This window comes from Caloenas nicobarica, chromosome 1 (assembly GCF_036013445.1).
Source record: "Caloenas nicobarica isolate bCalNic1 chromosome 1, bCalNic1.hap1, whole genome shotgun sequence".
In the NCBI taxonomy this organism is placed as follows: Eukaryota; Metazoa; Chordata; class Aves; order Columbiformes; family Columbidae; genus Caloenas; species Caloenas nicobarica.
In genome coordinates this window covers 153360982-153374833 of record NC_088245.1, presented here as the reverse complement: position 1 = coordinate 153374833, position 13852 = coordinate 153360982, and the positions used below count along the sequence as shown (strand labels likewise).

The following is a 13852-nucleotide window of genomic DNA, read 5'->3' as shown; positions in this document are numbered from 1 at the left end:
AGAAAGCCTATGTTACTGCACTACTGCCTATTGTCCTCCTTAATTTCTTCCTTTCTCAGGTCTATCCTTCATCTTCTATCATCTGTGATTTAGACTAAGTCCTTTGTGGCAAGAACCTTCATTTTATATTCGTCTCTGCCTAAAGCAGAGACATTATTTGTTTCTGAAAGTATAAAGAATGTAGCAAATCAATGCCATTATCCCGAACTGCACTTAGAAGACAAAGGCAGCATGGCTGTGGAATTGATGCTCTCAGAGCACGGAAGCAAAGCTACATTTTGGGCTATCACAGACTTGTGAGAGGACTCTGTGGATATTTCCATCTAAAGATCATAGCCAGGGTAAAAGCTACAAAAGCACTAATATATAAGGATATATACATATAATAATATATAGTCATGTAAGGATATAAAGCTACATAGGAGGAACGTGAAGTCGGTGAAAGGTTTGGAGAGGAAGCTGTATGAGGAGCAGCTGAAGTCACTTGGTTTGTTCAGCCTGGAGAAGAGGAGACTGAGAGGAGACCTCATGGCAGCTACAGCCCCTCACAAGGGGAGGAGGAGGGACAGGCACCAAACTCTTCTCTCTGGTGACCAGTGATTGAACCTGAGGGAATGCCAGGAACATGTGTCAGGGGAGGTTTAGGTTGGACATTAGGAAAAGGTTCTTCCCCCAGAGGGTGGTGGACACTGGAACAGGCTCCCCAGGGAGGTGTCCCGGCCCCAAGCCTGACAGTGTTCAAGCAGAGACTGGACAAGGCCTCAGACACATGGTGTGACCTGTGGGGTTGTCCTGTGCAGGGACAGGAGTTGGACTCGATGATCCTTGTGGGTCCCTTCCAACTCAGGACATTCTATGATTCTAATGATCGTGATAAAGCTTGTAATGCACAGAATTGTCTTAGTTGCCTCATCAAATGAAGCAGTCCTTAACAAAAATTTTGACTGCTAAGACTAAGCTAGCTAAGGATGTGGCAGCAGCCTGGACTCTGAGCTCATGTCAGAGAGCATGGTGTCAATAGGCTGCATTGATTTAAAATAAAGATGTGGTGACAGGATTTCAGCTTTTGAATAGACCCTAAAGGCACTTGCCCAGGAAGTAGAAGAGCAAGTGGGCTAGAGGCTTGAGAGATTTGGAATCCATATCCAGGGGTAAATAAATCAGGGAGTTGAGCTCTGAGGTATCTCTCTCGCAGCTAAAAGCCCTAACCATCTCAGCATCCCTGTTTTCCCTCAGACCCTGTGACACATGCCTGCAGCTCCCATGGAAGAAAAAGGTTTAGAAACACCTTTTCTTTTGCTTTTTCTTTTTAGGACTGGCTTGGACATTTCTGCATTCAGGACACTGCATACTGTGAACCCTGTCTGAGAGGCCCAAGTCTGCCTGGCCAACCAACATAGAATCGTTTTGGTTGGAAAAGACCTTTAACATAATCAAGATCAAACATCGCACTGCCCTGGAGCTGAGCAGCTTGATTGACAGGCTTCTCAGGACCAGAAATTTTGCATCTGCCTATTAAAAACTTGCAAGATAATGAAATAGTTGGTTCCCTGTTGGTGTTTTTTCTCCCTTGTCACCTGTGCCAGTACCACGCAGCTCATGGATCTGCCTTCCAGAGCTCAGCAACACCATCTTTGGCGTATAGATTCTTACTGACACCTTCAGCTGACAGGTAGTCAATCAACAGCAAAGAGCATTGGTGATATTGAACTTGTGATAGCTGGTTTCAGTAACTGCAAAAGACTAGCTCCCCTGCAAGCCTCCAGATACTTCTAAAAGGTAGGTTTAACTAGACATGGAAATATATCTCCGAGTTTAATACAGAAGTGTTGCTTTGTTGGGATGACGTTTTTACTCAGAGGGATGTAAACCTCCCTGGGCTAAAACTATAGTGATAGTTACATACAGCACGTGAATCCTAGCACAGTGATTGATCCAGTATGACCCTTACATAGCTAATTACAGACTGTCAAGGCAATTTCTGTTCTAGCCAGACCAATATTTAATTATCCTCCTCCCCATTGGAATCCCGACCTTGGTTTGGCACCAGGAAAACAAAGAGTTGTGTATCCAGCCAAAGCATCTCATTGCTGCTCCAAGGGCAGGCAGATGAGACGGTAACAGCTGAAAATGAAAAATGCCAAATGAAAGTCCAAAATGAAGCAGCAGCTTTCTCTACCTCCTATTTCCTTCCTCTCCTGCTCTCCCTCTTCTAAAACCTGTTGTTCAGGCTAAAAGACTAAATAAAACCTACAGAAGTACAATTGCCATTTAGTGACTTTCAGTTAATTTATGGCACCAAATACAGGAGATATCTCTACTGGCAACTTTTTGGTCAAATTGAAAACTGGCAATTTATTCCTGCTGTTTTGTCTTTCAACTGCTTGCTAATCCGTGGCAGAAATTTACCTTCTACCTCATGCCTACCTGGTTTGCTTAGTAACTTCTCATAAGAATATGATAAAAGCTTGGGAAAGGCCAAAGAAATTGTCAACAGTTTAATATCTATTTACTGAAAATTACGCACTGTTAAATCTACTAGGTCTCTGCGAAAGCTGGCTGACATATTTCTTTCTCTCTTGTTCAAAAAAGTGTCCAGATATGGTTAAACTAAAAAAATATCAAAATATAAAAATCTCTTTGCTTGTGTAAAGAGATTTCAGACCTGGAAGTTACCTCAACCTACAAACATGCTCCATATCTAGCCTTTATTTATGAGAGTCTGTACCAAAGGGACTTTTTCAGCTTTGCATATATTTAAAATGTTTTGCAGAAAAAAGTGGTTAAAATCACGCCTTTTGATGCATTCAGAAAGAGTTCAGGTTGCTTAAACATTATCATAAAGGGTGCTTAAATAAAGATATCATCAGTTTATGATTTAGAAGCAAAAGTGGAACCATAGTCAGGACAGAAGAGAATCAGAACAGTTTAACTGTGAAACAAAGGAGTGCAGATTGGCAATAATTACATTTCACTGTTTCTGTTGCTTCAAAACTCCCACCATGGCATGGGTCCCACTTGCTGGATAGTGCAGATGCAAAATATCTGTCTGTCCTATGAGCTTGTGGTAGAAACGGTCAGTACTGAGGCACACAGGAGGAACGGAGAAAACAAGGAAGCAGTGCAGAGAGTTTGGGTGGTTTGCAGTAAATACAGTGTAAGGGAAAGTCTGACAAGGAGGGAAGCCAGGAAGGGACTGGCATGCTCCTAAATCTTTTGGGCACTTCCACTTTTTTCCTCTAAAGATTTGAAAATGGTTCCCCCACCTGTGATAAGCTTCTTTCAAAGCTGTCCAGGTAGGTCATCCACATGACTTTCCAATGGCAAAAAATAGCCATGTTTGTGTCCTTTGTAGCTAACCAGCTATCGAGTAGGAAGCTGTTGCTCAAAATATATATGTGGAAGGGGCAAAAAGAAAGACAAAGTTTCAAATAGCTAATGTTCACTAATTTTGGAAGAGGTATCACACCTCAGGCATTCAGAGTTTAAGAAATCTGCTTCTATTATGGATTAGAAGGAGATCAAATGTTGGAGTTACATTATCTCATACCCAAAGGGGCCTCTGTCTTTCTGAGAAGCGTGTGGGTCCAGGAAGGCACTCTGAACCAGGAAAAGAACCCGACAAAGATGCTTCGCTGGGGCTGCGGTGGATGTGGCAAGCTGGGCTGGAAGCAGAAACTTAAGGGTGGATGTCAAGAGGATGGGACCAGACTCCTTTCAGTGGTGCCCAATGACAGGATGAGGGGCAACGGGCACAGACTGAAGCACAGGAGGTTCCATCTGAATATGAGGAGAAACTTCTTTACTCTGAGGGTGCCAGAGCACTGGAACAGGCTGCCCAGAGAGGCTGTGGAGTCTCCTTCTCTGGAGACATTCAAACCCCGCCTGGACACATTCCCGTGTGATCTGCTCTGGGTGAACCTGCTTTAGCAGGTGGGTTGGACTGGATGATCTCCAGAGGTCCCTTCCAACCCCAGCCATTCCGTGATTCTGTGACCGAGCACACCGAGGTGAGCCAGCGATCCAGCCGCTGGGCTGAGGCTCCCTAACGGGCTTGCGTGTGGGAATGACGAGCAAACGCAAAAATCGCACCAGCGGTGTCAGTCGGGCCGAGAACCCGCCGCCGGTGCTGCCAGAGGGAGCCGGTACCACAGCGGTCGCCCTCAGCCTCGCACTAAAGGCCCGCGGGGGCTTGTTCCCCACGCGACGGCGCTGGCCGAGGAAATGAGGGGCGGGCGGATCCGGTAACTTTTCCTCCCCGCTAAGGAAGCCACCGGTCACCGGCTGCTCCTTCTCCGCGGCGCGGCCGCCCCGCTGCGCGCCCGCGGAGGCGCCGTCCGCTCGCTAGGGGGCAGCGGCCGCCCGCCCCTGCGGGCGCGGGCGGGCGCGGGTCGGCGCGGTTGGGGTGCGGAGCGCTGCGCGCGTCTTCCGCGGGCGCGCTGCCCCCCCGCGCGGCGGGGCCGCCTGCCGCCGCTGCCGGTGATGTCATGGGGCGGCGGCGGCGGCGGCGGCGGCGGCGGCGGCGCGGGGGCGGGGAGGGGGCGGCACTGCAGCTGCATGTGTCTGTAGCGGCGGCGGCGGGGCCGCGGCGTCGTCATCTGCATTCACATGGGGGCGGCGCCGGCCTCCGCCTGAAGCCCCCGCCCGGGGAGACACAAAACCCACGCGAGGCGCGGGGTGCCGCGACCCCCGCCCCGCCGCCGCCGCCATGAATTCGGCGGAGCAGACCGTTACGTGGCTGATCGCCCTGGGCGTGCTGGAGTCGCCCAAAAAGACCATCTCCGACCCCGAAGGGTTCCTCCAGTCCTCCCTGAAGGACGGGGTGGTGCTCTGCCGCCTGCTCGACCGCCTGCTCCCGGGCACCATAGACAAAGTAAGTGCCCGGTTCCCCCCACTCTGCCCCCCCCGCCGCCCTTTGTGCAGCCGGGCCCGCCGCCCCCCAACCCGGCCTCGTCCGCCGCGGGTCCCCCCGCGTCGCCTCCGCCCGTGCGGGAGGGAGGGGGGTCCCCGCGGCCACGGCGGGGTGAAGGGCGCGGCGGGGGGGGTGGGAGAGCCAGCCCCGCTCGGGCGTGCGCCCCGGGGGGCGTCGGGGCGAGAGCGGGGAGCGGCGATGGGCAGCCTGGCTGAAAAGGGCTTCCCCGTTTAGGGCCAGGATTCTGAAAGAGTGTTTTACAGGAAAAAGAGCAAAATAACGCCCCACTCTCCGAAGTGCTGGATGTACACTGGAGAAGCTTTTTTTTTTTTTCTTTTTTGGGGGGGGGGGCGTGTTATGGACCTTTTCTGGCACGCTATGAGCCGGCCGCAAACTTGTCTACGCAACTGCTAGAATAGTCGGTGTCTCACCTCGCTTGGGAGGTGATTCAGCTCATCCCTTCCAGCTTCTGAAGGACATCTTAATGTTCGATGCTTAGGTCTCTTGAAGGCTGTTTTAGCGTTATTTGGGGGTTTTTTAACTGCTTGGTAGCCTGTGGAAAAAAATCTCGTTCTTTTTGGGTTGAAAAAAAATGCGTTACAGCTCTATTCTGTGTTGCGTTTGAAGAAAATGTACTCTGTCAGGTAACTTTTATGTGTTATGTGTGCGTATGTAATTCATGTCGTAGTTCAGCTAGAGGGATGGGTTTTGATTTTTGATAGCGTGCCTCAAGACTTGGGATGATGCTGTTGTTTCCACCTGGCATTCAACAATGTAGCGCACGTAGGGACCCATGTATTGGCAAAACTTCCCTGTGAGCCCATACGAGCTGGTGAAGAGAAGATTGATGAAGGTCATTGCTATGCTGATGGGACAACTCCTTGCTTGAAAGTAACACCATATTTTTCACCTTTTGCAGTTGGCAGACCACTGCACGTATTGGAGCCTGCTGGTAGTGGGCTTTTATTACCTTTTGTGGCTCTTTTTCAAGTAGTCCACTGTCCCACAAAGCTGCAAACCGGTACCTTGAGCTCAGTAGGACACTGGACTGAGCTGTCTCCCTTCAGTTCTTCAGTTTGCTGTCGACTGGGGTTGTTACTGGTTTATGTGGTTCTGTGGCATGGAGGTTGTGCCTCTGCACTGGAGTCCCTCTCTACTGGATGTAGGTTGTTCCTGCCACTCTAAATTCACAAGCAAAACAGGAGGCAGCGTGGGGCTGCGGAAGCCCTACAAGGGTCCCAGGTACCATTGATGGGCGATGGAAGCAATGAGAGCGGGGGCAGCGTGTTGATGGTGGTGTGAGCTTGGGTAAAGTTGGGGTCCACCGTGGTGTCTGGTGGAGCTAGCTGGGACAGCTGAAGCCACCGCTGCTGCCGCCAGCTTTCCCTGCCACTGTTTTCCTAGAAGGGGCAATAGAGCTGAAGAGGCTGTGTCTGCTCCTGAGGTGCTGTGGCTTTGTGGCATGGGTACGTGAGGTGCAAACTGCTGTCCAGTGCACTGGGCTGTAAACAGCGGTTCTGGAGCGGGTAAATGTCCTGCTCCACTGTCCGGGGTGACGCATGTGATGTGGGGCTGAGGGCAGAGATCCCCTCGACGTGGGGATCCCTTGCCTGGTCACCCATCTTCTCAGGCAGGCGCTGCCCATGCCTTCTTGCCCCCAGGCTCTCTTGCCTGGTGCCATCAAGCCCAAGGAGAGTTTTGGCAGCCCATCCCACTCCGCCGCTCTAGGCACCCCTTCAAAGCACCTCTCCAAAATCTTGCACTTTGAGGCAGAAAAGATCTTTCCCCTTGCGCAGATGTCAGGCTTACTACAATGGGGTCCTGAACTCAGTTTGAGGAATGGGCTTTACCAAAAAACGAAATAAATAAAAAGGCATGACAAAAATAAGTGTTAGAAAAGTGTTTCCCAACTTAACATGCTTTTCTGCATATGGTGTAGCTAGGGACAGCTCAGTTAGTGTGAATGAGAGGCTCTCTTTTCTTTTCATGTCAAAAGGAGCAATACCTCTGATGTCCGGGCAAGGGGTCCCTTGGTGGCACCCACACCCAGAGGAGGGTGTGCAGAGGGGCACAGCTCCCCACAGCCTACCCCGCCACCAGCCTGGCACGCAAGGAGCTGTCAGGGGGGCTTCTCTTGGACTTTGTGATGTGGAGGTGTGGGGTTTGCTACAGGCTGGGATGGCAGCCAGGGCGGGAAGAGGGCTGGAGGTTTGCAGCATCCCACCTCCAGAGCTCGCCCCGCGTCGAGCAGGGTGCTGGGACAGGCGGCTGCTGGAGGTCCCCGCCGGCCTCGCATGTCTCCTCCGGCTTTGGCTTAGGTAAAGTCTGGGGAGAAACAACATTTTATTTTATTTTTTTTTATTTATTTTATTTTTTCTTAGAGAATCTTTATTTTTGTGAGGGGAACTGCGCTTATTTCTGTGGGCCTTTTATGTTGCGCTTTCTAACTCGTAGATGCATCTGAAAGACTCATGAACTCATTTTCCCATCCAACATTGTGAATAGTCGTTTTCTATAGACTCAGAGTATATACTACATACTTCTTTCATGCTCTCAGCTACCATTATAAGTCAGAGCTATTTCCACGATACTTTCTTTTTATTTGTTTGCTAATAAAAACACTACATCTTCACTGTATTATGCTATTTTTTCAATGTCTTTTTCGCTACTACTGTTCATTAAGTAATTTCTTTTTTATATTGTGTGCATTTTAAATATGAGTCTTTTTATTCCTTGTTTGTCCTGGAAGCCTCCAGTTCAAACTGGACTTTTTTGAAGTCTGAAAGATACAAGATTTGTCCCACAGATGTAGACTGATAGGGTTCTTAAGATCATTTGAGATCATAACTTTCTATAAATATCTGACATCAGCAGATGCTTTGAAGACCTTACAGAGCTCATTTTTCTGTAAATACAAAGTAGTAACTAAAACCACAGAGAACATAAAAAAAACCCCAAATTATAAATAAGAAGAAATGTTTATCAGTTTGATTTTTTAAATGTTTTCTAGAAAACAGAACAAATGCATTTCTCTCTTTCAAAAACTGTTTAGAAAGAGGCTTCAATATGTGCAGGAATGCAACAATACTTTTTTTTGCATTTTGTGCTTTTTAAAGCCTCTGGGTACCTTGAGAGTAATTAGTAGAAGATTTTTCATAAATAAAGGTTGTGTGACCATAAAAGGAATGAAGCACTTGAAGGTCAAAAAACACGTTTTCCCAAAGTCGATAAAAGAAATTAGTGGGTTCCAAGGCTGGTTAGAATGTTCTTCCTTTAGATTGCTGTTGTTTGTATGCCATCCTTCCACAGAATAACATACAGAGCTGCTTGTCAGGAAGTTTTGGCTAAATTTGTTTACATTACAGTCATTTTCTATCTTGAACAACAGTAAAGGGCAAATATTAAATTCACCAGATTCCAAGAACTCTGAATTAAAATATTTTGGAAAGTAATGTTATTACAGACTGTTTCTCTCATTTTTGGGCTCCTATTTAATGCCATTACAATTCCTTTGCATTTTGAGAGAAACTGTGGCAGGGTAAAACAAAATAGTTGGGGTAGGCAGTGTGATGGGACTTCTCAATAACCTTATCCTAAACATGAGAAATTAACAAAAGGGAGAGCAGTTATTTTAAAAACAAAACAAAACACACACCCAATAAAAACCACAACAGCTTCCCCCCACCCTCACCGAACCCAGCCATGTCTTAATTTTTTTTTTTAAGATCAGAGATCTGTACTGAAACACACTGCTGTGTTGATCTGCTCTAAAGGACGGGGAATTGCTGAATTCAAGGCTGTTTGAATGAAAAGCCGTGGTTTCAAATTACAGGATTTCAACCCCGCGCTGTAAAATTGAGTGACTTTGATGGCAGGGGAGAAGGTTCCCGTGGAAGCATTGCCGTGCGCTTGTCTGCCGCTTAGATGTTTTTCCTCGCAGAGATCATTTTCCAAACAGATTCCTCCATCGCAGACCAGTTTGACCCACTTTTGACGTTGTAAACAGAGATCAGAACTGGAGCGGGAATTTTCCTTGTCATATGAGGCTTCGCGCTCCATTAAGTTTTGTTTGTACTTTCATTTTTGGTCAGCTGTTCGACAGAAAGCATCGTTTTGAGGACAGCTTTGTGCCGTTCAGGGAAAAAATAAGGGAAGACGCATTGGGGGATGCGACGCAGCAGCCGTTTGGCATTTTGTGGTGTGTCCCCCCCCCGCCTCCCGTCAGGGGCTCCGGGAGGGGACGAGAGCAGCTGGGTCAGCGCTTTGAAGCCAGGGGATGGGGACGCGTGCCGGCTGTGCGGCTGGGTCTCGCACGCTTTGCCCCCCCTCCATCAAACAGACCGTCTCCAGCCCTTGCACCGAGCGTGGGACTGAACAGCCCCAGAAGCTGCTCCGCTGGCCGCGGGGGGCTGATCCGAACCGCAGCCGCCTCCTCGCGCTGCTCCCGCATGGCTGGGGCGTGAGGGGAGCCGGCGTGAGGCCGGCCCCTGCGAAAATAAATCAGTTCTCTCTCGCTGGCTGAAACTCGGTGCGTGGCTGGAAGAAAACTTTGTTCTCCGTGTGGAGGATTGGGCACCTCGACATTAATTTGGCTATTGATTGGGATAGTATGAGGACTGATGGCAGCAGAGATAAGGGTCTTTCTATAAATACCTCGTATATCAGTATTATTCTCTTTTTAGTGATGGAGGTCTTTGGCTAAACGAGGCATTCTGAATTGTAATTTAGGAAGAAATCAACTCTTTGCGACTCACAGGGCAAATTAATTGCTGTGTATGAGCACAAGCACTGAAGAAGAGTCAGAGTCCCCAAAAGGAGGGTTCAGGCTGTCGCGTGTGGCATCCGTCTCGCCAGCCTTGTCTGTGCGGTGGGTGCGAGCAACCGCGGCTCTGGCAAAGTGAGATTTGTGTTCTGTCCTCTCTGATTTCACACGGATGTATCAGGGCTAAATACTTTTGTCCTGTTGTGACGAGGTGTGACCTGAATGTGGTGTTTCAAGCATTGCGAAGGAAGAAAAAAAGGGAAGGTGTTGGGGAGCCAGAAGTAATAACAAATGGTGATTTTTGTAGCCCAGTACCTTTGCAGAGGGTGCAATGCTGGCCGTGAGCTGGCTGTGGAGCCCAGGCAGAGCTCGGGAACTGTGGTGAGCTTCCCACCGGTGGTGTAGAGGTTTCTCCTAAGGTAGCAGTGGCCAGGTGCCGGTTGCCCCTGAGCAATCTGAATTTGGGATATTCCTCTGGCAGGATGGCTCTGCCCCTGCAGCCTCTGTGAGGCTGTCGGGGTCTGCCTGGCTGAGCCAAAGGACTGTCCTACCTTTGCTTGCTGAAATCCATTGGGAAGCTATTGCAGATGCTGGTATTACAGCAGCAGCAGAAGGTCATTGTAGGACTAGACCTGGGAGGCAGGAAGCAAAATCTGCATTTTAATGTGCACATGCTCTCTCTCTCTCCCCCCCCGGGCAACAGTCCTTACATAGAGCCTCCCAAGGAGATTATTGTGTTTCTGGCAAGAATAATCCATGCTGGGCAGCTGTGCCTGGCGTGGCTGCGTGCTCGGGGAGCGCTGGCGTCTGTGCGGATGCTGTTGCTCCAGGGTGGAAGCACCACGAGGGCAAGCCAAGCGCTGGGGGAAAGTTATCCCAAGCAAAGTCGTTAGTGTGCCTTTTTTCTGAATAGATGCTGTGCTCATAAGCGTTACTGGGAGCTTCTTCATGGGATCGTTTGGTCCCGTTATGGAGTTGTCTTTGGCCAGGTTGCTATTTACCACGTTACTCCTGTTGCCTTGTGGGAGCAGTGGTGCACGGATGCACTGAAGGAGAACGCCCTTGCTTCATCCATCTATGCGCTGGCTCTGTAATTCTGGTGGCAGGGATGTTATCTAGAGAAACACGGTCTGCCTGTGTGCACTGAGGAATCAGAGGACTTGCATCTGTCAGATCCTGTTAATGTGGAAAGATCTAGACTGAATTAAATAAGGGCATGCCAGACCCTGAGAAGAGGGGGAAATTAAGGAAACGGTTGGTGATTAAATTGTTTTTGTGAGAAAACGCAGAAAGATAATGTAGTTTTGCTTGTCTTACTCTCATTAATGTTCTTTCCACAGTTTCTAGATATATTCTTTCTGTCTGTGCTTAACATGGACAACAAAAAAAGCAATTCTTTAGCCCTCATGTGCCCAGCTGCTACCAAGAGCATCCTCCAAATGCTGTGTCTGTGTGGGGAAAAGGAAGAGCTGCAGGGACGCCACCAGCACGCTCCCTCTGGTTACTACTGTGTGCTCGTGGCCGAGGGCACCACCTTGTTCAGCTGAAAATGTTTAAGATTATAGTTCAAGCCTTAGAAAAACTGAGAGTCTGGCTTCAACATTGAAGTTTGCAGATTGTGTATGTGTATAAGGGTATTTATACAAATACGTTTTTAAAATCTGGCTTTGAACCACTGAGGGGAATTCAATATGCATCTTTCCTAAATAACAATTTTAATTAGTTGTTACCCAGTGGCTGTGATTTGAAGAGCTGGAACCTTAAAGCATTTCGGTCATGACAGGGCTCACAAAAATACCGTGAGCTGGCAGCGTGGAAGCGGCGTCAGTCTTGCACCTTGGTTGGCTGTGCTTTGCTGCCTGATCCTCAGCCAGTGTGACACTCCTGCGCCCTCTCCGACTTCGCTGCCTGGAGCAAAGCCGTCTTCTCTGCACATCTCTCAGGATGTTGCGGTTGTCACCATCACCCACCACTGACACTGTGGAGTCGGGGAGGGGTCACTGGCCTCGTCTGCAAGACGTTCCTGTCGCTTGGCTGCTCACCGCGGGACCTTTGGCACCCGGTGGGCAGAGTTCCCTCTCCAGCTGCAAAATGCTGCTCTGGTCTAAGAGCGTTTCGTTCAGGTCTCCATTTTCCTGCTCTGCAGTAAGCGCCGTCGAACGATGTTGGCAGCTTGCCCAGGAGAGAGTCTCCACTATAGGGCTTTGGTGGTCCTATGGAATATTTTCACACACAGAGAGGGAGGGAGAAAGCAGTAAAAATTGTGCGCACCCCGCCCCCCCCACTCCCGGTGCAGCTGTGCTGACAGACAAGTGCTTTTGTTGGCTTCGTTAAAATCATTGGGGGAAGCGGTACCGTTAGACTGGCAGAGGAATTCCCTCTCTGGCATATGTTACATCCACACCGAGGAGCGATGCCAGCATATCTAGCAGCAGAGCTCTCCCAGTGTAAACAAACCCTGAGTGATTGGACTCCTGAAGCCTGAGCTCGTGCCGCATCAAAACAGCGACGCTGTGTGGGAAGCACTGCAGGGTTTATATGGGAAAGGGTGCAGAATCACTACCCACCAGCCTCCCTTCGCTGGGGAACCTCCTCACGTAGGGTCTCTCCAAGCACGGACCAAATGCTGCCTGCATCTGGAGCAGCACTTCATCAGGTTTTTCCACTCACTGACTTCAGGGAAGTACGCGTTTTCCTGCAGGCACCTAACGCTGGCCCCCCTGGAGCTCTGCAGCGTCAGGCTGGTGACACTGCATGGGCTTGGTGACAGTGGCACACTAGCTGATTTCCTCTTTGTCTTTAAAATAGAAAGAAAGTCTTCAAAACCATGGGAATTAGGGGTATTACAGGGTGTTTCAAAAAGATGGACTCAGTTTCAAAGCAGTGTATTTCACGACGGCAACACGTTGCACTTACACAAAAATTTACAAATGGTTTAATGAGTTATCGAGTTTTAGTAACCTTTTAAAAAATGTTCTATGTTCCCTCCACCGATAGTGGAGGGACACCCATCCAGACGATAGTTGAATTCACCCCAGACGCCTCTCAGAATGTCTTCTTCCACTGAGATCACCGCTGCCGTGATTCTGTTCTTGAGGTCATCCAGGTTAGTCACTAACGGTGGCACAAAAACACGGTCTTTGGTGTATCCCCACAAGAACAAGTCACGGGGTGCAGAGATATAGTGATTTCAAATTGGGTCCGTCTTTTTGAAACACCCTGTAGTCTGCAGAATTTAGGAAGCACTGGAAAGAAGATTACTCCTGCAGCTACAACTAATGCTCTCATGCATATATATGAAATTCTTCACGCGCACTCCTGTGCATGTGTTTCAGTAGGATTCCTGCCTGGTTCAGTTCACAAGTTGGGTGTGCAAGTGGACCGTCATTGCCATTGAAAAGGCAGCTGTCAGTCTTGTGTTTGCTAAATTTTACGTGTTTGGCATGCTCAGTTTCTTAATGCTGTCTAATGTAGGGGTTTTTTGTGAAATATAAAAATACATTGGAAACGTGAGAAAACAAAATACCGTCTGGAATGTCCCAGTGCCCGTAACTTACTGTGTTTGTATCTTGGGGCTTGGTCAAATACCTGCCTCCTGGGGGTCAGTTTGTAGCCTTTGATGGGAATTTCATCAGTGTCCAAGGGAAGTAACAAAAGTACAGTACTTTAACTGCAGAGAGCGGACTGTTTTCCTGAACATTGTTTAATACAGGTGCACATCTGAAAGGATGAGCTGAAACAGCTGTATCAGTTCTTATAGTTTCATTTTCACAGGGCAGATTAAAGAAAAATGTGGCTGTAGTTGTTCTGTTAAGACTCAAAGAACTAGTTTATCGAGGCTGCCACAGACCTGGCTGGCATTTTAACCAAACTGCAAATTTCCTTTACAAACTTGGCAGAACTTAGTTTTTGAGGGCTATTTCCAAGAAGTGACTGAGGCAGCTAAACCAGAACATCAGTGTGTTTGAGTGTAGGTCACTGTTAATGAAGGCTGGTCAAGCAGACAAGCATTTCTGAACACGTGCAGGCAAAGAACTCGAAGACCTGGAAGAGTCTTCAGTCAAAGTGCTCCTGGTTTGTATTGGGTTTGCATGGCAAGGTTTTGGTAGCGGGAGGCTACAGAGGTGGCTTCTGTGAGAAGGTGCTAGAAGCTTCCTCTGTGTCTGACAGAGTCAATG

General features: G+C 48.7%; 1 protein-coding gene across 4 annotated transcripts in view; it reads left to right on the top strand.

The window, feature by feature from the left end:
* The first annotated feature begins 4530 nt into the window (after positions 1 to 4530).
* The window catches only part of ARHGEF7 (Rho guanine nucleotide exchange factor 7), a 146622-nt gene continuing 137300 nt past the window's right edge, over positions 4531 to 13852 (top strand). For 2 of the 4 annotated variants that reach the window (XM_065626876.1, XM_065626879.1), the window contains exon 1: positions 4531 to 4873. In XM_065626876.1, the coding sequence (XP_065482948.1) occupies positions 4709 to 4873 (165 nt within the window). In that variant the 5' untranslated portion in view covers positions 4531 to 4708. The remainder of the gene's footprint in view (positions 4874 to 13852) is intronic. The other 2 variants (XM_065626874.1, XM_065626877.1) reach the window with 1 other exon arrangement.